We start from the raw sequence: 25,672 nt of genomic DNA on the forward strand, positions 1-25,672 counted from the left end.
TCATTCCTAACCCAGGACCCATCTCTAGACTCTGTTCCATGTGTTATCATTTTTTAAAGTTTCATTTGTTGCGGGGACCCTGCACACCAGCTAACAGTTTCTAACTTGCTGCTGGCCACCTTGAGGTTTTTTGCTTAAAGAAAGGTGGGATGAAAATGTTACCTTAAAAAAATACTGCAAGTGTCCCAGGAAGCGAAGTTAAAGAGAAGGCAGGAAATATGGGGGCCAAGAGAACCTTTTCTCTGTTATTCTTTAGTGATGTATGGGGATATATGTAACAGATAAAGGCAGCGAAACTTCCAGGCTCTTAGTATTGGAAGGGAAGGCAGTGCTCTCTCCACACACAGAAGGACAGTTTCAGTTTCTCATTTTTCCAATCATAAATTATCCATATTTTTGCATTCCTTTGTGATTTTTTCCCTTAAGAATCCTTCACCTGCATTTCTCCTAATATGAATGTTTGCATGTGATATTCCCTAATGTAATCTGTTTTTTGTGCAATTTTCCCTAATAAAACACATTTTTGCATGTTATATTCACTAATCTGTGCATCTGTGCATTTCTGTGCACACTTTACCCTAATATATGCAGTTTTGTGCACATTGCTTGGCTGGAGAACTGCATTGCAAAATTCAGAGAATGCGAATTTTGAAAGATGGCAGTGTTTTCGTTTCTGTATTGTTCCATAAACTGTGAATTATGTAAGGCCTGGACTGAATCGAACCCTATTTCCACAGAACACTGACATTCTTTGAAAAATGACAAAGCCCCTTGTACGGTGGGTGGAAATGCAGCTGTTTGCTTTTCCAGAAGAGGACGCAAATTCACAAGAAGACTTAGCCCAATCCAAGTCTTACTCTCCCATTTTCCCAATGTACAGGGATGGGACCAGAGCATCCACAGCCTCCATGTCACATGTGTCAATTAGCCCCGCCCCCTGGGGACTACATGTAGCTATGCACACCAAGGCTCCATCCTTGCAGATGTTTGTGCTGTAAGTGTGGACACCAGGGAGCTGGGACTAGTTTGCACCTGTGACATCAGAGGTGTGGCTCATCAGAGCAAAATTTCTTGTGTTTATAGAAATGGCCAGTGCAGGCTACAGAAAGAAATACACATGCATTGAGAGTAGAGGGTTGCATTTTATATGTCAGAGGGCAAGAGAAGGCTTCAAACAGTTCCATAACCATCTCCTCTCACCATCAGTCTTTCAGCTTGTTGGATAGGTCACCCTCTATTTTTTTAAAAAAACGATTTATTGCATTCTGATCCATATCCATGCGAGTTGTTTCAGCAGCAAATGTTCTTAAAGCCTGTTGCACCAGGATTGCTGAAGATTCCACACAGAAATTTGGCTTGGTCTTTAGGGCCTGCTGCTCTTCTATCAACCTGGAAAGCTTGGTGATCATCTTCTGTGGAATTTCATCTAACCCAAATCAGCTGTAATGATGGGCTAAGTTGCAGAGTGTCCTTCTAACTACCTTCATTGATCATAAAAGGGCTTTCCATCCTCCTTGAACATCCATCTCAATAGTATTCACATTTGACCATCAACTTCTTTTGAAAGTTTGCAGAAATATGCCTTCTGCTGAATCAGACCATTGGCCTCTCTAGCTCAGTAGAGTCTACACTGACTGGCAGCAGCACTCTAGGATTTTAGACCCTCGGCTTTACCCAGAGATGCTGGAGACTGAAAATGGGATCTTCAGCATTCACAGCAAATGCTCTACCACCAAGCTAAGGCCCTACATAGACCTCTCTGGTTCTCTTACCCTTTCTGGAGATGGGCTGGGTATCTTTGTACTAGGCAGATAGACAGACAGGGACCTGGCCTTCTTCTATATGCTTGGTTGTGCTTGGCACAAATGAGCAAAATGTGGGCAGTAGAAAACTGGAAAGATTATCCTGCTGGACTGTGCACTGACCTGGTAAGGCCTGACTATCCTACCCCTACTTGACTCCATCCCCTGCCTTGCTGAGTTCAAATCTGCTTTGGGACAAGTATGAGCAATGAAAGGATAGAAAGCCGATTTTCACATTGCCTGGAAGGACATGGCCTCATTCCCACCTTCACTCCAAACAAGAAGAGCCAAGGGAGACACTTCTTCAGGTAGTCAAGGAATAGCCTCAGGGATTAGGTAAAGGTAAAGGGACCCCTGACCATTAGGTCCAGTCGCGACCGACTCTGGGGTTGCACACTCATCTCGCTTTATTGGCCGAGGGAGCTGGCGTACAACTTCCGGGTCATGTGGCCAGCATGGTGAACCAGAGCAGCGCACGGAAACGCCGTTTACCTTCCCGCCTATTTATCTACTTGCACTTTGACGTACTTTCGAACTGCTAGGTTGCCAGGAGCAGGGACCGAGCAACAGGCGCTCACCCCATCACGGGGATTCGAATTCCTCCACCAAAAAAAGATGGTAGCCAAAGTGAATTACGCAGATATTTTCCAAATAATTTCACTTTCATCAAAGAAACCACAAGAGAAAAATCTGTGCAGACTTTTGGGGTCCTTGATGCATGCCTGAGCATAGATTTTTGAACTGCGATAAAAAATTGTTAATACCAGGATTGTTTCAATTTCAGCAGTCCATTTCTCTCTCTCAACCCCATGCCATTTTTATGTACTCAGCACAGCTGATGATCCATGTACAAAAACATACAGATCTTTGCAGATTGTATTCTCAGGATCTACCAAAGAAAGAAATCTACCAAGAAAGAAAGCACCGGTCATAATTCTTTCCTAGTCAAGGTCTCTGGACTTCGTTCAACAAAGCCCATTTTGGGGCTTTTGGATAGCTTCTCAAAAACAATCTCAAATGCCGTGGGACTTTAAGAATCAAGTAGAGAAACCAACGAGATGTTCCGTATGGAGAGCAGGTCAAAATTATTACAAGCATTATTTGCTAAGAATTATTTGGCTCAGCTCTTATCAGCCACCACGGTGATTTTACTGATAAGAAAAACAGGGCAGGTTGTGGGTGGGAGATGGATCTAAGGAAACTGATGTTTGCTATGCAAACACAGCTCTCAAGTGCTACTCTCAAACCTCATTGAACAAGCCACGGTGAGCCACCATCGAGTATCCTGTTGCAGGCAAGTAACAAACAACTCTTTTGCAGATTACTTTGCTATCCGAGACCCGACCTCTCCAACCCGTTTGAGCTTCGGTGGATTTCTTTCAGTCAGTTCTGCAAACCAGCTGGCAAAGGGTTAGTATGATTTTCTTGTACTCCTTTCGGAAATTGTGATTCAGGGCTCCATAAATCACGGCGTTTAAGCAGCTGTTAAAATATGCCATGAAGTAGCTGCCCGTGAAGAGCCATTTAGGGATGGAAGGCTCCAGCGCTGGCTTCAGAGCCACGACAAAACCAATAAAGTTCAGTGGCGCCCAACAGATGGCGAAAAGCACAAAGACCATAAACATGGTGAGGAAGTTCCGGAAGTCGTGTGGCTTCATTTTGGGCCGGACGTCGGGCTTGACTCGCCGCCGCACCTGGAGCACCAAGGCCCAGATCCTCAGGTAGCAGAAGCTGACGATGGTGATGGGCAAGAAGAAATGGACCACCACAACCGCAATGGTGTAAAGGGAGCTGACGGACTGGGCAAAAGTGCAAGAGTACACCCGCGGGTCGTACCTGAGGGAGTCCACAAAGAGGTTTGGCATGATGGCCAGCAAGGTGAGGGCCCAAACGACCCCCACATAGCCCAGTGTGTTGCCGAGGGAGAAGACCTTGTCGTACTTCAGGCTGTGGCAAATGTAGCAGTAGCGGTTCAGGGCGATGCCAGTGATGTTGAAGATGGAGCCAATGACGCTCATCCCCATCAGGAACCCGCTGACCTGGCAGTGTAGGTAGCCCATGACCCACTCGTCGTGGAAAATGGCGATCAGGGCCAGCGGGTAGGGGTACAGAGCCACCAGCAAGTCTGCAAAAGCCAGGCTGACCACAAAGGCATTCCCTAGAATTCAAAAGTTGAACAGTTTAAGGCACTTGAAAAGTAACCATTGTTAATAAACAATTAGCAATGTTCTTTTTTAAATAAAAACTACCGGTGCCTGCATACTTGTACCCTTAAGCTTCTTGTCTATATTTGAAATGCAGTTGTTTGGAAACCAAAGCACGGCTTCTGATTGGCTGCAGTCAATCGGAAGCCGTGTTGGACATTCGGCTTCCGAAAGAACGTTCGAAAACCGGAACACTCACTTCCGGGTTTCGATAGTTCAGGAGCCGATTGGTTCAGGAGCCAAGGTGTTTGAGATCCAAGGCACGACAGTAGTTTGAGTTTTCATTCCGCTGCAGAAAAAGGGACTAAATTTCATGACAGCAGGAGTCATGCAGGAACAGAGAGCTGGCTCCTAGGATTGTAGAGTTGGAAGGGACCACGAAGATCATCTAGTCCAAGCTGTTGCGATGCAGGAATCTTTTGCCCAATGTTAGGCTTGAACCCATAGCCCTGGAATTGAGTCTCATGCTCTACAGACTCTCAGAGGGTAAACAGCCCACCCACTCAATAAAAAATGGCCTGCTTTCACCTGTGTCCTTGTCACTCAGCACAAAAACACTTGAAGTTCTGAAATTTTATTTATAATAATAATAATTTTTAATTTATATCCCGCCCATCTGGCTGGGTTCCCCCAGCCACTCTGGGCGGCTCCCAACAGAATATTAAAAACACAATAAAACATCAAACATTAAAAACTTCCCTAAACAGGTTTTCCTGTTTTGTTTTAATTACAGGTTAAATGAAATAGCCCTTAATCAAAATGTTTTAGACGATGTATACTTGGGTTTCTGCCATTTCACAACTTACTTTGAATACTGAGATCATAGGCCTCTGGTATAAGCGGAAAGTGAAACAGAAGTGTGGTCACCCATGCTAATTATTGTGAGCGCCTGGTTCTGTTTCACTATTGTTTATGGCTCGAAAGCCCCTGCTGTTTAATTGACCCAAGGACAGAGAAGGTGCAGTGGCGTAGCGTGGGGGGTGCAGGGGGGGCCGGCCGCACCGGGCGCAACATCTGGGGGGGCGCACTCACACTCGCAGCTCTCTGCCCCTACTAAAATCCACGGGTTAGGGGGCGCAAATTACTTGCCTTGCCCCAGGTGCTGACAACCCACGCTACGCCACTGAGAAGGTGTATTTATTATTCCAGATATGGATCTCAGCAGTAACCCCAGAGCTTATAATTCTGTGTTTTTCCCACCACCCCTTGTCTACAAAGCATTTATAAGAAGTGTGTCATTATTTTTGCTACTTTATATTAGAAACACTGCAAGCACGCAAGCTGTTTGCAGTGTCTACAGATGGACAAAACCAGCAAGAGAGTCCTACATGTTTATCCCCAAACAGAAGTGCAGCTGCTGTTTGCTGAAGCTGCTCACAGCAAAATTTCAATAGACTGAAAGGCTGTTTGTTCCAGACACCCTGGGTCAGGCACAAGCAAAACTAAGCAGAGAATGCAAGTGGACACGGCAGAGCCAGCCATATCCTCAGGCTCAAAAGCTTCAGCTGTGTTTTCTACTTGAAGATAACATGCAATGAATTCAAACTACTTGTGCAGAAGTGTGCTTGAGATATTATTCCTCAACGGGGTTTTCGTGTAAGCACAAAAAGGACAGCCATTCCGAGCCAGGTGGTGAGACCAGCGGCCGTTCCATTTTATCTAGTTCAGCCTTCTCCAAACTGATGACCTCTAGATGTTTTGGATTTGCAACAGCCCCATTCAGAATAGTCAGTGATCATGAATGATGGGAGTTGTAGTCCACAGCATCTAAGGAGGGGGGAGGGACACCAGGCTGGTCTGTTATCTTGCATTAACAGGGATTAGTGATGCTTATATATCAGACAACAGCTACATAGGTGAAGCTGCCCAGAAATTATCAAGTAACCTATGGCTTATAGCCAGAGGCGGAGCAAGGTGCGTGTGGTCCGCCCCAGGTGTCATCTCTGAGAGGGGTGACATCGCCGCAGGCGGCACCCTCCCAGGACGCTCCCCGCTGCCGCCGCTAGCTCTGCCTCTGCCCGTCCCTATGAGCACCGCACGGCGGGCTCTGTCCCTAGCCCCTATGGGTGCCGTGCTGTGCGACACAAACCGCCCCAGGTGCCTGAGAGGCTTCCTCTCCCACTGCTCGTAGCTTATCTCCTTAAATTCCTTCAGTGCTTGCTTCATGCACCACTGAGTCCACCATGCCCCACAACCACAAATTCAGTATTATGGGAATTCTGTCAACCTCCCTTCCCATTGAGGTCAAACAGGACACCTTCTTGTTGAACTTCCAGCACCTACTAAGGTCTTCTAAAAATTCCAGCAGACATGTTAATTGAAGTCTGGTTTTATAGTTTTAATCTTTTCTGTATTGTATCCCTTGTATGCTGCTTAGAGATGCGTGCAGTAAAGCGGTATATACATTATTGAATAAAATTAAATTATGCAAAGCTGTACTAAAACACCCTGCACTTTCCCCAATTTCACTGATTCTCTGTGTTTTGGAGATCACTTTGAAGGCAACTTCAGATAATTTTGAATGAGGGACAGGGAAGCCTATGGCCAGATACTGTTGGATACCCCCAGCCAGGATCAGAGCTGTCTTTCCCATAGGGCTTAGTGGTGCATTGTGCCAGGGCGCCGGCCTCTCAAGGGTGCCCCAGCAAGTGGGGGAACTGCACGGCTTTGCCGGTGGCCTCCTCTTTCCCTGAACGCCCACCAGCTGCGCCCCGTCAACCATATGGCTGGCAGGTGCGCAGCTTCCCTCCCAAGCCTCTGCAGGGATCGCTCTCCCACATAGGCATGGGGGAGAGTTGCGCACCCCCCATGGCTGGCAGTGCGCAGCTCCCCCCACTATCTGTGGTAATTTGGGGGCGCTGAGTGGATATTTGCACCCCGGCACCGCATCTGCTAAAAACGGCCCTGTCCAGGATGGCCAACTGGAGAGCCACAGGGTCCCAACCCCTGATTTACAAGATGTGTTTTCTAGAAAGCAGGATATCTTTCAGAAAATGAGGTGTCCTCAAAAGCGTCTCAGATCATAAGAATGCCACCTTTCTGGATCAGCCCAAAGTCTGATGGTTTAAAACGGTATGAGGGTGTTAAAAATATCTTTCCAAAGCAAATCTCTCTAGTCTTCAAAAGAGAGAATTGCTATTTAGAATTGTGGTATTTAATAACCAGGGCACTTTCAAACCATCTAGCTATTTTTGGGTGAGATTCAATCACGCACCAGCTAATTCATGCTGCACAATTAAAGTTGATTTTATGCTCCTGCACTGTGGACACACTCTCCTAAAAGATTGGACTGGGACTGGGTGTGTTTTGCAATAAGGAAAGTTGCAGGGGAAATGTGCTGGAAAGTGTGGCTAACACACTTGTTTGGATGCATGGGCGTAGCCAGGATTTTTGTTAGGGGGGAGGCAGCCAAAGTTGTTCAGCTTTTTTTAGGAGATGCCCCCCCCCAAGTTGTTGAGTTTTTTTGGGGGAAATATACCCACCCCAAAGAGGACATTAATGAAGCAGGCTTCTCCAGGGGTGGGACGGGCACAACCTCAGTTAATTGAGTTCTTTCATTGCTTTTCAATAATTTTTTGTGGATCTAGGGTTACACCCATGTCATCTAATGTCCCTGCAAACAGTGCTCAATAAATATGCCACCTGCACCCTAGAAAGGGAGTTTGTTCAGGAAGCAGGTGCCCTTGAATGAACCCAAGGACTTCTTCTGACCAAGGAGGGTCCTGCTCAGACAGCAAATATCTGCATGCCTAAATAAAATAAACAAATGTCAGCACTGGGCTTCTTCTGCATTTCATCATAAATTGTGGGGGAGAAATGCCTCTCCAGAATCTAATTTGGTGCTACAAGAAAATTTATCTAGGAGATCCTGCTGGGCAGACACAGCATGATATTCTGCTTCTGCTGGAGTGAAGACTCTCAGCAGTTCCTCAGACAGGCGGTGGAGAACGGGAACTTGGAACAACGAGGGCAGATTCTTCTGCATCCTGCTACCTTTACAGGCAGGTTAAAGAATGCGCAGGCAACCCCATCCCAGGCAAACCCCGGTCAGTTATGGTAGCATCTGAGGCTGAACGAGAGCGGTGCGGGATGCTGTCTCTGGGGACAGGTGTCCTTTGGCCAGCAATGCCATTACCTGCTTTCCTCAGCTTCTTGTTCTTGTACACGGACAGGATCACCAGCAGGTTGCCCAGAATGTCCACGGCGATGGTGACAATGAGGACGACAGCGAGGAGGGCCGCCACCCAAACGGGATAGGGACCCGCCTCTTCCCTTTCCAGCCGGGCGGACTGATTCTTCTGCGGCAGCCACCCTTCCTCTTCCATACTCGCTTATCGGGGGTTGAGGTGGGGGGCGCCCACCACCTCCGATTTCCGGGCGGGGGGAGGTGATCGTGCAGGGCAATCGAGGGCGACCCCCAGCTTGAGAGGAGGAAGCTCATCGCACGGGGATCGAGGGCAACGTTTCCCAGGCTCCTGCCAAAGCCGGGCGCGAAGGCAGCGCCCAGCAACGCTGCATGGCCCTTTTGGAAACCGGCGCAGCAAACGCTACGGCCGGAGGAGAGCGTTGCGCGCCGCCTTGCAGAAGTTTTGCAGAGAAGTTGCTCGCGGCGGGGAGAGGCGCATGGCCTGGACTCCTCCTCCTTCTCGCCTCGTGGTAAATCCTGGTGACTCGCAGGCAGCCGAGTGGCTTCTTTGGAAAAACTCTTACCGGCCGATCCACAACTCCGGGGTTTGACAAAGACTCAAGGCAAGGGCGGAGGACTCGGGGAAATCTTCCCGGCTGATTTCGTCTGAGCGCTCCGTTCCACCGGATCCCGTCTCGCCTTTTCTTATGAGCCGCGGACGGATCGCGCAGAAGCTGCTGCGCCCAACGAGATCTCCCGGCTCCTTAGAGTCCTGCAAGCGAGGCTGAGCAGCGGGGAGAGCAGCTGAGAGTGACCGCGGGACACTTGGAGAGGAGGAGGAGTGTGGGCTCGTCGAGGGAGCCTCGCCACGCCGCAACTGCTATGCCACACTTCCAGTTCAGTTCAGGGCGCGCTCACGCACGGGAAGGACCGACCATCTGCCCTGCCCCTGCCTGATGCAGAAGGTGTGGGGTTCAATCCCCAGCGTGCCCTAGTAGGGTCGGGACTATCCACAGAGAGGCGTTGAGCCGCCTCTCGGCGCAGACAAACATTCAGCTGCATGGGACGGATGCTTTGACTGCAGAAGTCAGCTTCCGAGGATCCCGCGGCTGTGTTTCTCCCCCGAAGCTGCTCTTTTCATGCACGCGCCTTGCCACCGCCGACCAACTCGCCTCGTATGGATCTGCCCCCATTCATACCCGCGACCCGCCCCTCTCCCTTTCTTGCGCGCTGCCGGCCGCACTGGCAGGCTGGAGGGGACGCGCGCTGGAGGGGCAAAGTTCTCTGGTGATGCGGGAAAGGCGTCGGCGAGGCGAAGTTGCCAACTCTTTGCCCTCTTACTTTGAGAACCACCCCATCAATTCTTTCTCTCTCCTGCTTCCAGAACAGCCCCGAGTCTGGCCCGAGGGGGCTACGATTCGGGGGTCTCTTTCCTACCCTCCTCTCGGCTCTGGACGCGTCGGAGGCAATGATGGACTGCAGCCCGATTCCTGCGGTTATATAGTCGCTGTCCCTGCACTTGTTGCTGCCTGCGGACGCTAGTTCGGGCTATTAACTCCTTCCAGCCCGCGAGGCAGAGAGAATGTCTGGCTGGGGCTCTTCAAAGCAAGCCCATGTATTCCTATTGCTTTTGGTTGTTCGAAGGCTGCTCGATGATTACGTCTGCACACATCCTCAATTTAGTGGGATATTTTCTTTGCAAAGAATTACCACCTTTTCCTTCCTATTTACGAATTCCATCAAAAACATTTGAATGCCAGTGGGAGGATGTCATGAAGCCCACAAGTCTTTTCTTTGAATGGATAATCTATTGCTTTCCGCTTCTAATTTCTGAACCTCTTTGAAGCGCCTATGAAAAAGTGGAATAAAAATGTTTGAAAACAAATAAAACTTGCCCCCCCCCTTGAGATCATCATCAGAAGCTCTCCTAGGTTTCCCAACATTTTGCAGATGATGCCTCCTAATTGGCACCAGGAAGAGGGTCTTCAGTGGCTTCTCCCAGCTCTGGAACTCCCCCATTCTGTTGTCGTAACCTAAGTTAGTTAAGGAAAGGAGATGCTATCCCATCAAAATTAGACTGGAAGAACAAAATGCAAGAATATGTAGAACTAGCTAGATTATCAGCAAAATTCCAAGATGTCACTGACCAAAAATTTGATAGAGAATGGGACATATACAGAGTCTGTCTGAGGGAACATTGTAAAAATGTAAATCCGTTGGCAGGCCTGGATTGACTTTCTGCATTAATTAAGAGTACCTTACAAGATTAATGTAACCGAAACAACATAGAAGAGGTAAAGTTTAGTGTGTAGTTAAAGAAAGTAACTTGGGAATCACAATGGGATGACCAGAGGTCATGATCACAAAATGTCACATACAATAAGTATTAAGTTTGGAATGAATATTTTATTTCTCTCCCCCCCCCCATTGATTGCTTTGTGCCATGTTGTTTTTTAAAACCAATAAAGCATAATAATAATAATAAACCCCCAAGTTAGTTAAAACCTTCCCTTTTAGGATTTTTTTTGGGGTCACAAAATGGTTGCTCCCTTTTTAAAGTGGTTTGATTTCCAACATTAATGGTTGTCACATTTCTCTCTGCCCTTTTAGTGTTTCCCGGCTATTTTGTTGCATTTATTGCTGCAGTCAAATTGTTTTAGATGTTGCTAAGTGGGCAGTCCTAAACACCGGATCTGGAGCTAGTGTATTTGATCCCCACCCACCACCCACCACATTGGAGAGGCCGTAATAAAATAAACTAGGAGAATGCTACTACTAATACATTTTCTCACCTCTTGCCTTGGTTAACACAAACCACTTTACACCCATAGTCCACCCACCGTCCCACTCCGATTAGGGCTGCTAATCCATGCTGTTTGTCACCATGGGCTTCTTGAGGCAATGAATGTTTAAAATGAACAAGCTGGGCTGTAATCTTAGACCTGCTTATTTACTCAGCAGGACTGATTTCTGAGTAGGCACTGGAGTCTGTAAGTACGGGTATTCACTGAAGTGGGTTGTGAAGTAGCAGCAGTCATTTGCAGCAAAGGATTATGAGAAAGGCACATGGACACTAGGCTTCTTTTTCTCTATGGTGAAGCTGATTGGATTGCAGTTTAAGGGGACAGCTCAGTTGGTAGAAAGGGACGTGGGTGGCGCTGTGGGTTAAACTACAGAGCCTAGGACTTGCCAATCAGAAGGTCGGTGGTTCAAATCCCTGCGACGGGGTGAACTCCCGTTGCTCGGTCCCTGCTCCTGCCAACCTAGCAGTTCGAAAGCACGTCAAAGTGCAAGTAGATAAATAGGTACCACTCTGGCGGGAAGGTAAACGGCATTTCCATGCGCTGCTCTTGTTCGCCAGAAGTGGCTTAGTCATGCTGGCCACATGACCTGGAAGCTGTATGCCGGCTCCCTCGGCCAATAAAGCAAGATGAGCGCCGCAACCCCAGAGTCGGCCACGACTGGACCTAATGGTCAGGGGTCCCTTTACCTTTACCTTACAGTTGGTAGAGCATGAGGCTTTTAGTCTCAGAGTTTGTGGGTTCAAGCCCATGTTGGGCAAAAGATCCCTGCATTGAAGGGGGGTTGGACTAGATGACCCTCGTGGTCCCTCCCAACTTTACAACACTATGATTCCCTAATTTTAGGGAGCAGGGATTTGCTCAGTAGCCATGGACAGGAATCCAAGACCGAAGGAGACTTCTGTAGAAAGGCAACTGGGAGGAAGACAGTTTGGTTTGACCTCGTTTCCACAAGTTCGCCACCTGGGTCCTGCATTTATAATCTTGGAACGCCTGCAGAGGCTTCTAGTTAGGAGCAGATAAAAGGCACCCGTCTCTCACAAAGCAACCCAGTTTCTTACATTCAAAGCAGTAGGTCGGAGAAAGTGGCTGGGGAGGGAGGGAGAGAGAAGCTGTTCTAAAATAGCAATTTATTTTCCCCGTCTGTGTCCGCCAAAAGGCTGGGGAGAAATAACAAACCACTGGCTGCTCTTTTTAAGGCAGGCTTCTCTACTGAACTCGAAGGCTCTCAGAAAAGACATTTGCAGCGCACCAGGGTGTGAGGAAAGTGGGCAATGAGGTGCTACTTCCATCAATGCCATTTTCTTAGACAAAGCCATTCCCTTCTTAAAATGTCCCTTTTCACTGCAGCTGCACATCTCACAGTGTGTCTGACTCACTCAAGTGTTTGCAACTGGTTCAATGTCACTTCTAACCCTTCTTTCTTCCCTTGGTTAACTTGAGGAATTGGGGATGGGGGGGGGGCAAAGAGAAACCTTGCAGAGATTACAAAGCAGAAGCTAACACAATCTGATTATTGGTTTATAACTCTTGTCCCAGAGAGCCTCACAATTTTGGGAAAAAATCTGGAAACATAAGAAATTTATTTTTGTTTCCGTGAACTTTTCCATCTGGATGAAAAGGTCTGTGCTTCAGGTTTTAAAACAATACAAAATAAAAGATACAAAATCCATAATCGTTGGGTTCTTCTGCTGTTTTTTAGCTTTAGTTTTGTGGTATGTTTGTAAATTGCTTTGGGACACATGTAATAGCAATTTATAAATATTTACCACTTTTTAATTTTTTGCTCAGAATTCTCATAGGGAAACACCAACAGAAGCCACTTCCCACATGCTCTCCTTTTTCTCTAATGGCAGCAACTTTAATGCCTTGAAAGAACACAATTGCCACATTACCTGGCGATTTCTTTTTCTGGCATCAGGCAACAACAACCCCAGTTGGACCAGTTTTTCCACACATAAGCTCATAGGAGGAGGAAAGTTCCTCACTTCACTGTGACTGTCTTCTGATACAAAAGAATGAATAATAAATAATCACCGCAACAGATAGTTTGTAGGGATGCCATAAGAAACCGGTGTTCTACATGCTACATTGCAATTACTTGGTTTTTCTTCATGAAAAACCCGTTGTGGTTAAGACTTTGTAGTCAGCAAGCTTGCATAGAGGTTATTTCCATGTTGGGAAAAAATATAAATAATGCCTGATAAGAGATGCTGACTTCCATCTTCTTAAGACAAGAGAAGGTGGGAGAGTTTTTCCTATAGTGATTGCTTACTGATAGAGAAACTTTTGTCACTGCATTGTACCAATCATCAGGTGCCTTTTCAAGCTTTCAAATATCATAATAGAATAATTGGACAATGATGCACGTGCATAAGCAGTTTCAATGCATTTAACCAATGTGGAGGTACAGCTACGTCTCAATGTACATCTGAGACCTATTGAACTGGATGGATGCATTAATTAATTAATTAATTAATTGTTGTGAACGGGGATGTGCAGTGAGATTTAGGGGCCATTAGTTGTTATGTCTGACAAACGGCCTAAAATTTGGATGTGAGAAATTCCTGGAGGATAAGCCAATCAATGGCTATGAGCCACGATGGCTGTGTTCTATCAGCACTGGTAGAGGCAATATGTCTCTGAATACCATCTGCTGGAGATCACATGTGGGGAGAGTGCTTGTGGGCTTCCCATTGGAATCTAGATGGCTAGTGTGAGAACAGGATGCCGGACTAGATGGGCCTTTGGCCTGACCCAGCAGGGCTCTTATCTTCTTACAATTACAGTGGGGTCAAGGCCAGTGTCTTACTACTGAGCTGTCTCAGTAGAGCTGAATGGTTTGGGTAGAAATTCCATAGCCCTGTCTTTAGTGTGATCTGTGCTGATTGCTTGTTGCTGGACAGTTATCCAGTAACCCAAATTGATCTGCAAATAACACATTTAAAAAAGTCCACTTTATTGCTTTTGATAAACAAATGTCCATAATAAACTCTCACAGAGAAATATTTCATTTAACTAAAGATGCACAGTGCATTAAAGGTACAGGCCAGCCTTGTATTAAATAATCCACTCCACACCCAATTTGGGCTCTCTTTCCCCATGTTTGTCCCTCAGTAGAGTCACACGCATTCTCACACACATCACCTTGCACAAGTATGTCCATATGTAAATCTATTTATATATATATAGAGAGAGAGAGAGAGAGAGAGAGAGAGGAAATATACAGTTACATGCCCATGGTTCATAGCATGTACTAAAGCTGATGCAGATGGAGCCAGCATACTCCGTTTACTCATTTCCTAGGGCAGCAACACAGTAACACAGGCTCTCATAAATTATGGGAATTGTAGGAAGATAGACTGATCATCGACCACTACCCTTGACTTCCTTGATCTGGTTAATATGATGCCCTTGTGGAGGATGCCACTTACAGGTAACAGACAAGGCTTGTGGTACAAATATGGCACATTGCCTTTATGCCCCTTCCTAGTCTGCCATCTGCACTCATTACTTTCACTTGACCTCTAGTGCCAATGACAATTTGTGGCCTAAGATAAGGAGACGATGCTTTCTGGGCAGCAACTCTTTCTCCTATAAAAATATAACTGTTCTCTTTCTTTCTTTTTCTTCCCCAGGCCCTTTTCTTTCGCAGGGCTCGAGGGTGACAGGCCAATGAATGAATGGATGTGACAGTAGAGTCCCCCTCTCTATGAAAGGAGCAAGGGGACATAGAACTGCAGGGCAGCCCATTCTCACCCGCCTAATGTAAACCTTTGATGCCAGATCCAAAGGCAGCACTAAGAGATTTCTCACCGCCACTCCAATGTTTCCCTTATATTTTACAATAAGCAATCACTTCAGCCCTAATTACTGCTGCTTTGGCGACTGACAACCACAAGTGCCCATTGTTCTTTGGTTACAATGCATTCTAACGTGTTCTGTGTAGAACGTGTCCATGCAAGGGGTTGGAAGATGGCGCTGAAGTTCTCTGTCCACTTCTGAAGGACTCCCTATTGCTCAGAAGATGCCAGTATTCTCTTTGGCTCTTGAGATACAATCCAGCTCAAAAAACAAACAAGCTCTATTTGAAATCCAGTCCAAAGCAGAAGTGGTTGTTGACCAGGGCTGTGGCACCAATACTAATATTCAGTGTAATTATGTGCATGGATGAGGCTGCTTAGAATACCACAGGAAGTTGCATGTTCCGGGAAATGGATACTCCAAAGAAAGTTGCCTCTCCTTCATTGTGCAGATGAAATTGGAAGTCCTCCTCATTTCAAACATGAGTCCCACTAAAACATCACCTCCTCGCAACTCCCATAGTCACTCTCCACCATGTCAGAGCCCTCGTAACTGGGAGGCGGTACTGGCTGAGTTCTGATAGTGGACGTAGGCCTCACCTCGCAGTCTGCGTAGGACGGCTGGGCCACACTGAGTCGCATGCTTACTCTCTTGTACCCACTGTCTGGGTGGTAAGGTGGCCCCTCGCTCTCTACGCGCTGAGAAGGGTAGTAGCTAATGGCAGTATATTCATTCTGGCACTGGGAAGCAGGTAGCTCTCCAGGAACAGGAGGTAAGAAGTCTTCCAGATTCTGGTTGCTGTAGCGGGGTGGTATTGGGGCCCGCTTGTTGCTTTGGTCAAGCGGGAAAGGAAAGCCACCATAAAGGCCTGTTGCCTCTGAGTCTACGGAAGGAGGAGGCGGCCTACGGCATGGAGAAGGTGGAAGAGGGCCTTGAATCACTTCATACTGATGGTACTCTTGGAGATCGGCCGGCTGGTATCTTGGAGGCCAGTAGGTTGTTTCTCCTGGGTACACTAGAAGAAAATCAGAAGCATGTTAATACCTCCCAAGGAATGTGTAGGCTTTTCTAGCCATCTCTGCACTTTCTGTCTGGAATCAGTTCATCATAAGGAGTTAGAATGAGCTATTTCCAAGGGAACACAATCTTTCACACTTGATCTTAGCCAAAAGGCCCAGAAGCGATTGGGGAACACAATCCTTGAAGGATGAGGAAGAATTTGGATCCTCACACAGTAAACCTCTCCCCTCCTTCTCCTGTTGGTTTATATAGCCATTTGTATGTGTGGTATTGTCAAGGTGCTCAAATTAAATCTTCAAAGGGCTAAATGACTCAGGCTCCGAATATATGAAAGACCATCTCTTTCCCTGCAGGCCCTCTTGGGTGTTAATATTAGCAGTAGGGGTCCTTTTCTTAGTTTGGCCATCCTCAGAGGTTTGTGGGCAACACACTGGGAGAGGGCATTTTCAGACACTAAACTGTGGAATTAGCTCCCAGTTGCATCTGGAGTCTTCACTGTGCAGTTTTTGTCCTATGCACCTCTATACCTTTGACACTTCAGATATATGTTTTTAGACCCACCCCATTCATTTGATTGTAAGTTGTTTTAACCGATTTGAATATTGTATTTTTAAATTGCTGTATCCAACCCTTATGGCGAATAGTGGGTAAGAAATCTTTAGCAACAGCAGCAGCAGCATTATTCTACTCAGCCCCCTCAAGCATGGATAACCCACATGTTAAACATCTCACTAGACATCAAGGGGATGTAGCCAATGTTAGTTCTAAGAGGGGTAAAGGTACCCCTGACTGTTAGGTCCAGTCGCAGACGACTCTGGGGTTGCGCGTTCATTTCACTCTATAGGCCAAGGGTGCTGGCGAGCTTCCGGGTCATGTGGCCAGCATGACTAAGCCGCTTCTGGCGAACTAGAGCAGCGCATGGAAACGCCATTTACCTTCACGCCAGAACGGTACCTATTTATCTACGTGCACTTTGACGTGCTTTCAAACTGCTAGGTTAGCAGGAGCAGGGACCGAGCAACGGGAGCTCACCCTATCGCGGGGATTCGAACCACCGACCTTCTGATCGGCAAGCCCTAGACTCTGTGGGCAAGCCCTAGACAGTGCCACCTGTGACCAGCTGAAGAGTAGACCAACTGAAATGAATGATCTTAAATTAGTTATGACCATTAATTTAAATGAGTGTGCTTCGAGGACTTAACGTAGGCTACAACCAAATGCTATTCCTTTGTACCCGTCATGTTGTTATAGCACTGAATACTGAACAATTCAGTAACAGTACAGTGGTGCCCCGCAAGACGAATGCCCCGCAAGACGAAAAACTCGCTAGACGAAAGGGTTTTTCATTTTTTGAGCTGCTTCGCAAGACGATTTCCCCTATGGGCTTGCTTCGCAAGACGGAAATGTCTTGCAAGTTGGTTTCCTTTTTCTTAACACCGTTAATACAGTTGCAACTTGACTTCGAGGAGCAATTTATAGAACGCGGTGTGGTAGCCTTTTTTGAGGTTTTTAAAGACTTTGGTGATTTTTGAAGCTTTTCCAAAACTTTCCCGACACCGTGCTTCGCAAGACGAAAAAATCGCAAGACGACAAAACTCGCGGAACGAATTAATTTCGGCTTGCGAGGCACCACTGTATGCAGTTTGAAGTTTGAGGCACCTCTTGGCAAATATTTTTGCTGTTTGAATCACATTTAGTGGTGGATGGAAGAGTGGTGCAAGCAGGTTATAAAGATGTATTCTAACATCAGACAGTGGGCTCTTGCTAACAATGCCACCCACTCCCCTTGGCTAATTCTTGTAATTAATGTAAGCATCATGTTGGGGCTGGGGCTGATGGGAGTTTGAGTCCAACAACATCTAGCGGGCAATCCATTGGGCTGCCTTGGGATCAGCAAGGCCTCTTGTTATGGGGCCAAACTTACCATGCAGATGCTGTTTCTAGTAGTAGCCCCATGTTGAGTGTATCGGGCAGTTCCATTATTTCACCATGGAAAACAGGTGGGAAGACTTCCCACCTCTTTTTTTACCTAGCCTCTAGTGGTCAGAACATTAATTACCTCACACATATTAAAAAATTCTGGGATCAAACATGCAAAATTTCTGTTCTGAACGTGACCATTCTTCATTTCTAAGCCTGTGGTCATCCCATCCTCCCTTATCCAAAATGCAATAGTGGTGGACCATGATATTTTCTCCCATTCTGATTGGTTATCTCATTCACCTTCCCTTTAATATGGCACATCCATCACATTACTTTGTTACTGGCATTTGAGACTCATAGCTGGCCTGTTTGACTGCTATGTGAGAAGTGAAAGCAAGTCAGTTTGATGGATATGATAGCCTCTGACACTGAAACTTGGCTGAAAAATCATGAAATATTTCCATCATGAACTGAATCAGAGCTCAGCTTGCCCACTACTCTGTCTATGTAATTAACTCCTTCTGCACAGTAATAAACTTGGATATATTATTGCCCCTGAATTAGCAATTCCCTTATTAAACACAGCTGCTTAAATATGATTTCATCTTATTTGCACGCTTGCAGGGGAAGGAACTTCAGGCTGATAAATGCCATAGTATCCCCCCCAACCAAAAAAAAAACCTGATTGCCAAGCTGCTCTCTTTTTATAGACAGGCAAGTATAATCATACTTCACAGGCCCAGACAAAAGCACTGCTGCGTTGAAACAGATTGTAGGCAACCCAGTCTAGTTTTTGGTGTGTGAAAATACCCTTTCTGACAGAACATCAGGATCCATACTTCTCAACAGCAGGGCATACCACTGACAAGGCTGCATAAAGATTCCAGGGATCAAGGGCAAAACCATGGGGCTGGAAGGAGCAAATATTTTGCCAACATTACTTTTGTCTCCTACCTGAGCTAGTGGCTTCTTGTTGTTTTGCTGACTGCACACTCATTCTTTTCAGATAACACAAAAGCACAGATCAGCACCATTTCCCCATCTGATGGTTGTGTGTGGGTGGTGGTGGTGGTAATCTTGCTTTGGTGTGATAGTCATACAAGGGGTCACCAAATCCTTTTACTCAGAGGGAAATCTGTGCACTGGTGTGAGAGATAAGGAAAACCTACCAATCAAAGATTATTATATTTTAACCCTCAAGTGTTGCATTGATGGAGGATGTGACGGTAGCCTGGCTAGCTAGCTCACTTCTGTTTCTTTTAAGGGCAACGTTAAGTTCCCGTGCTTGAGGGGTTCAGAGAGGAAAGCGTCTCAAAAATTAAAATCAATTTTTTTTTTTGAAAGACCACAAAATGGCAGGAGAAGCTTCTGACCACTGACGTAATGGGCACAGCCAAAGTTACACGATACTCAGATCAACCCTAGCACAACCAATGATCTATATTGGGGAGGGCAAAGGAGAAAATTTTGTCTCCCCCAGAGACAAAATATTGTGTTTCGAATGGCAAGAAACGGAGATCCCTGTGACAGAATGGCTACTGTGAGGCAAAGACATCTCACACAATAACAACTGTGAGCACTAACTGCTGTGAAGGAACGTCATTTGGAAGCACCCCAATGCAGCAAAGGGAAAGGGGGGGGGGAGAGAGAAAGAAGGTCAAACAAACCCATCTTTTCTCCAGCCCAGGTGCTCTTGATGACGGGCTCATTTTCAGGTGAGGGCGTGGCAATTGGGAGATTGGGGGCCACACTGCACACAATGGCGCCCCGCTGTTTCTGAACATGGTTTGTGTTGAAGGTCGCAAACTCCGATGTGACAGCAGGCTTGCCTGGGTCTAGTGCATCGAGATGGTGGTGGTGACCGTCGCTGAGGATGTTTAGTTCAATGGGGGTAAGACCTTGAGTGCCAACCCCGACACTTTTGGATAATTCGCTTTTGGAGAGGAGGTCTGGGTCTTCTTTGGCCACAGGCTTGTGAGCCTTGACTTTGCGGCAGTAGAATTTGCGGATAAGTATAAATGCTGTCACCAGGATGAGGACACCTAACAGCCCAGCAGAAATCACGGCAATTTCTCCAGACCCCAAGATCCAGCTGGATGGACTAATTGTTGGAGTCACAATTTTCTGCGTGCAGAATGCTCCCTGGAAGTCGCCAGTGCAGATGCAGTGAATGGAACCATCGGAATTCACACAGCGCGCAGAGTTCAGACATGGGTTTTCCAGGCATTTCTCCGCAACTTTTTCACATCTGCGGAAGAGATGGTGGAAGGCATCATTAGACAATGTGACATCACACTTATCAGAGACTCTACCTGTGACATCATCGGGGAGTTACAGTGCCAGAGGAACAAAAAAACTGCATTCCAGTCTAGCTAAAAATGGTTGTGTCCATAGTACCATTGAATAAACAATTAGGTATCTTAACTCATATTGCCTTCAGTGAAAGAATTACAATTAAGTGTAGCTAAATCCAGCCATCGGGATCTAATTCAGAAGAACTGATGCAAAGAGTATAGTTGTCAATATGCAAAAAAAACCAGCGTTAAAAAAAACAAAGCTATTTTTGTAAAAAACAATGTTCTGTTCACCTTAATTCCTTTTTTATTTTATTTTTTACTGTAAATATTGCTGGTGTGCTAACAAAACCATTTCCATTTTAATACTATAAAAGTTCATAATTGTTCAAAATTTGAAGTCATTTCTTTTCAGTGATAATCATTCTATAGGATGACCACACTTTGAAAACACTTTGGTGTATAATCTGCGTATAACATGGTATCAAAGATAAACATAGAACAAATGTTCATAGAAGGCCAGACAGTCTCATGGGAATGCTGGTGAACAGGATGAGAGGCCATAAGCCTTATGAATGCCAGATTTTTGTTGGCCTATGTCATCCTAACAACAGCTCTAAAAGTATCCTTTTGACAGAGAGGCCCAGGGCCGGTGCCAAACTTCAGGCGGGTCATTGGCACAACCCAGTCAATGTCTTCCCCCCCTCGACCTCCCTGCCTCCAGTCCCCTTTTTGCTGCAGCAGTTTGTCCACCCTTTCCTTCCCCCTGTTCCCCACAGCCCCCTCTCCTACTTTTTTTTTACAACCACTTCTCTGCCCTCTGGGTTCTGAGAAGGAGCCAAAGGCATCCTTCTTCAGACAAAGAGATTTTAGGTAAAGTCACTGAGAAGGCCTCTGGCGCTAATGTGCTTTGCTGTGCTGGAAAGTACTTTTACAACTTTTAAAGCTTAAAAAACCCACTGAGTTTAGAAAAGCCAGAGTAGCGAAAGACAGCAGCAGAAGAGGCATTTTTCTGGCCACCTCACCTACAAGACCTGGCTCTGAGGATACCCTTGGACCTTTCTCAGAGCTCCCAAAAAGCAGGTGGATGGAGGAGGAAGGGGAGCAGCTAGCTGGATGGGAGTCAAGCTTTACTGCCAAGTGAAGTGCCTACACAATGCCATCTGGGCCTGGTGGTGAGTGCTGGTCAGGCTGGTGAGATGCTCTTCCTAGCCCTGAGGCTTTAGCCAGAGCCTGACTTGGGCAATTGTTGGTGCTGTGCCTTGAGCAGAGGCACCAACTTCTCAAGATGATTGAGGGAGCTCGACACGACGTCCTGATGTCACACGTGCGATGTCATGAGGAACCAGTGGGTAGAGTTGAATGCCCTTTGAACATTGAGGAGCCCCAGCTGCCTCAAAAAACCGGGGGGTAGGCAAAAGTGTCTCAGCCCCTAGGATCTGGTGTGTATAGCCTAGGGAGATCCATAATTGGGTTCCCATAACCCCAAACATCCTGCTCCTTGCCCAAACAACTGTATCTGCTATGTGTGTAAATAATTTCCCGTTTAATTAATTAATAATAGTGACATTGATGGCAGGTAATAATAATGAAAATACATTACTCATCAGTTATGTAGCCAAAGACCTACAGAATAACCTGATGTGCTTGTACAGCGGCACCATCTAGTGACGATTTGTGCATTTTCCTCACACAGGCAAGATGAGGAGAGTTATTCTCCTTTTTCATGGTTGTCCTCAAACCAAGATTATTATAAATATTAACTGGCCTTTCCCTTTTCTCTAATCATCTGAGTGAATTCAAAGACCCGCCAACAACTTTTTGTTCTGGACCTAACCACGAGATCTCACCTGACTTCATATTTAAGTAAGAGACTGCCACTGGTTGATAGCGAAACTCTACAGGCAGTTATCATTTTGCAGTGTTTTTTTAAAAATGGAATTAGGGCATTCATTCTGAACGAGCATATGTGAACCCATCTAGCATCTGAAACGTGTAAACTGACTCCTCTGACAGATGTTGCATTTCAGACGTGGCATGAAAACTGTTGGTAGTGCTATGATTCTCTGTTTCTTGTGTCATTCAAGCATGGAGGGGGTAATGCTTAAGGGCCACACCTACCTTTCTCCCCAGTACCACTCTGGGCAATGGCAGGTATAGCCGCCTTTCTCGGAGAGGGCACAAGTCCCCCCATGCAAACAGGGCTTGCCTTCACAAAGGTTATCAGCAACTTCGCAGTGGTCTCCAGAAAACTGGATGGGGCAGATGCAAGAATAACCTAGTGACAGGAGGGGAAAACAATGGAAAAGGTTTGAAAAACAAGTGAAACCAGAATGACATTTTTCATGTGTGGAATCAGGGAACCAGCCTGGAGGCAAAGGACAAGAGAGGCCCTCCCACCCAATTCAAAATAAAGAATCTGGATGACAGTGGAATCCTACACCCTGCCACCCAGCAATTTGGTGATAGTGTTTCCCAGTGCACCTGAGGGTGGTAGAGTAGTTATGAGGGAGCAGGACAGCTCTGTGGCACGTATTGCTCAGATCTGCAAAAGGGGAGAATGGCCAGGGGCTCAGAAGAAGAAGAAGAGTTTGGATTTGATATCTCGCCTTTCACTCCCCTTCAGGAGTCTCAAAGCGGCTAACATTCTCCTTTTCCTTCCTCCCCCACAACAAACACTCTGTGAGGTGAGTGGGGCTGAGAGACTTCAAAGAAGTGTGACTGGCCCAAAGTCACCCAGCAGCTGCATGTGGAGGAGCGGAGACGCGAACCCGGTTCCCCAGATTACAAGACTACCGCTCTTAACCACTACACCACACTGGCTCTCCACACTGGCTCAGGAGGAATATTAGGGCTCTTGCCCTCCAATCTACTCCCTGAGGCAATTGCCTCACTTTGCCTTATGGTACGGCCAGCCCTGTGTGGAATGCACCGTTGTTACAGCCATCCATTCCAGGGAAATAACATTTACAATGCACTGAAACAAATGTTGAGTTGCTGGGGAAATCGGAACCATTCACTGCTCAAACTACTACAGTAATTAGCACTGCAGCTGCACTACCTCAACTGCACCGGCGTCATGGGGACCTATTGGACAGCGCATGTGGAATCACGGCCACAAAAGACATTACTCTCCATTGCCATTTGGCTTACTATATTTTGCACCTTCCTGTTTTCTCCCAGCACAGGTGCCCAAGGGAAATGCACTTACAAAATGATCAGACGATGCTCAGATACCAATTCTGGGGCTGCTCTAGCTTATTGTTGGCATTCCAGAACACCCCAACCGTGGCTACTGCATTTATGCAGGCACACACTTCGTATGGGCATCTTTCCACCATCACACGGAGACCGTCATGCATGTCCCCAAGCATGCTGTCACCGCGTGCTGTAGAAGCGCATGTAAATCTGTGAGGACATGAACTTATACGCCCTTGTCTCTCTGAAAATTGTTGTCTGACAAGTGCGCCTGAGCTGCTGATCTGACAAGACAAGAATTGTAAACTTTTTGCTCTGAGCTGAAGGAAAGGAGGACGTGTGCTCTCCGCCTTTTGCTAACTGCTCACCTGTCAGGGCATGCAACTCGACAGCAGGCTTCAGGCAGAAATAACAAAAGGTGCACATGCCTACAGAAGGTGGTTCAAAGTGTTTCTCAGTGCGTGTCTCCCATTACCACACACTGCTATCCAAGTCACCTCCAAGCGCCCATCAGTCCCACCACCACCCCAGGATAGGGAAAGGAAAAATCTCTACAAGCCAATGAGCACCTTTGCTGGGCGCCCTCCTTGCTTATAAAATGTGTGGCTTCGTCCCATGAGCATTAGGACGGAATGCTTTCCACTGATGTGGACATCAGTGACAGAGAGTGTAAAAATTATTCTGCTTAAAGCTCATTGCACATCATGCTTGTGCACAAGAGCTGGAGTTTATGATTTGTCTTTTCCCCCCAAGTGAAGCTTATGGGTTACCAAATGGAAATAAAACCAGTCAATCAAGGACTATGTGTATGAATGTAAAGCCCCACTTGGAGCGTACGTTTATATTGCTTTAAAGAGTCATGGCTTCCCCAAAGAACCCTGGGGAGTATGGTCGATAAGGGTGCTGAGAGTTGTTAAAGGTAAAGGGGCCCCTGACCATTAGGTCCAGTCGTGACCGACTCTGGGGTTGTGGCGCTCATCTCGCTTTATTGGTCGAGGGAGCCGGCATACAGCTTCCGGGTCATGTGGCCAGCATGACTAAGCCGCTTCTGGTGAACCAGAGCAGCACACGGAAACGCCGTTTACCTTCCCGCCAGAGCGGTACCTATTTACTTGCACTTTGACGTGCTTTCAAACTGCTAGGTGAGCAGGAGCTGGGACCAAGCAACGGGAGCTCACCCCATCGCGGGGATTCGAACCGCCGACCTTCTGATTGGTAAGTCCTAAGCTCTGTGGTTTAACCCACAGCGCCACCCGAGTTGTTAGGAGACCCCTATTTTCCCCACAGTTACAATTCCTAGAATTTCCTGGGAAGAGGGGTTGAATGGTAAACTACTCTGAGCTCTGTGAGGGGAATAGTGGTTTCCTAACAACTCTCAGCACCCTTAACAAACCTCAGTTCCCGGTATTCTTTGGTGGAAGCCATGACTGCTTAAAGTGGTATGAGGCTGCTTGAAATGTATAGTACGGATAACTTCTGGGGTCACCATTAAAGCCATTTGCCCAAGGATCAGTGTTCACATGTGGCCACCAGACTAGAGACAGCTGAAGGCCTAAGCGCCCCTGCTCAGTAGGCACCAGAACAACACACATTTTGCTATGTGTGATTTTGCTGGGGGAGAAGGACTGCTTTAATTATGGTGCCAAACCCCTAAAAAGCCCTCATCTTTTCCTCTTCTAATGTGCTATCTTTCCATGTGTAGCCTCCCAATACGCCTCCATTATAACCACCACTGCATTCTAATTGGAAATTATTACTCACCAACTTTGGGCCTGAGTACATGCATGCCTTCATAATGAATATGCCTCTCTTTGGAGTTCCCAACCCAATTATTTAAGCCCCTTTCCCAGTGCCACTCACTTGCCTTCCAAAATACTCACAGGCCAAAACAGGTTCCCCTGCTCCTCCCATCCTGCCAGCCTAAACATTCTTGTTATCCAAATCTTCTTCGCTGGCCACAGGCTAAAACCTTCATCCATTCCACACCCTTCCCCCTTTGCAGCAAATGCTGGCAAAGAGAAAATCCCACACTTTTCACATTCTTGTCCCTTGCACTGTTGATTTAAATGTAAAGGGGAAGAGGCTGATGTGTAGGAATTCAGCAGCTGCCATTTGTCTGGCAGACCTGCAATAAGCTCATTGGGTGACTTGAGGCTAGTCCACCCAACCTCAGCTTAGGGTTGCTATGTGGAGAAAATCCCTTGAGCTCCTTGGGGGATGGGCAGGATACAAATATTGGGTAGGTAGGTAGGAAGGTAAAGACAAACCAAGTAAACCTCTACTCCTCTCTGACAGTACAAATGGATCTAAAGACCAGACTCCCAAGTGCTTAAGATATTGAAAGAAGGGACGGGAACAGAAAATTGGAGGAAGAACTTTATTTCTGCTGCCTTTCCCCCCAGGCATATTTGAATGAAGGCAATGAAGCAGTTTGGTCCTTCAATGATCAAATCATTTGGAATTTCCCAATTGCTCTTATCAACTCAAGAAGTTCCAGCTA

The 25,672-nt window shown here is 46.6% G+C and overlaps 2 protein-coding genes across 5 annotated transcripts in view; both read right to left on the reverse strand.

The window, feature by feature from the left end:
- Window positions 1-1,122: 1,122 nt before the first annotated feature.
- LOC308467281 (melatonin receptor type 1A-like) lies at window positions 1,123-11,475 on the reverse strand. Of its 3 annotated transcripts, XM_080988837.1 has the most exons (3): window positions 10,925-11,472; window positions 8,142-9,981; window positions 1,123-3,960 (listed from the first exon to the last, which is right to left on the reverse strand). In XM_080988837.1, the coding sequence occupies exons 2-3, from the start codon at window positions 8,329-8,331 to the stop codon at window positions 3,182-3,184; spliced, it is 969 nt and encodes a 322-aa protein (XP_080844963.1). In that variant the 5' UTR covers window positions 8,332-9,981; window positions 10,925-11,472; the 3' UTR covers window positions 1,123-3,181. The 3 variants fall into 3 exon arrangements, with proteins under 3 accessions (XP_080844963.1, XP_080844964.1, XP_080844962.1); XM_080988838.1 differs by lacking the exon at window positions 8,142-9,981 and having other exon boundaries at window positions 10,925-11,475; XM_080988836.1 differs by lacking the exon at window positions 10,925-11,472 and having other exon boundaries at window positions 8,142-10,549.
- Window positions 11,476-13,871: 2,396 nt separating this feature from the next.
- Window positions 13,872-25,672, reverse strand: part of FAT2 (FAT atypical cadherin 2) — a 102,623-nt gene continuing 90,822 nt past the window's right edge. The window contains exons 22-24 of one of the 2 annotated variants that reach the window (XM_080987611.1): window positions 22,096-22,252; window positions 19,510-19,928; window positions 13,872-15,752 (exon numbers count right to left, since the gene is read on the reverse strand). In XM_080987611.1, the coding sequence (XP_080843737.1) occupies window positions 15,229-15,752; window positions 19,510-19,928; window positions 22,096-22,252 (1,100 nt within the window). In that variant the 3' untranslated portion in view covers window positions 13,872-15,228. Of the gene's footprint in view, window positions 15,753-19,347; window positions 19,929-22,095; window positions 22,253-25,672 lie in introns of both variants that reach the window. The other variant, XM_080987610.1, reaches the window with a different exon arrangement.

This window comes from Podarcis pityusensis (genome assembly GCF_964106645.2).
Source record: "Podarcis pityusensis genome assembly, chromosome: 2".
NCBI classification, from domain to species: domain Eukaryota; kingdom Metazoa; phylum Chordata; class Lepidosauria; order Squamata; family Lacertidae; genus Podarcis; species Podarcis pityusensis.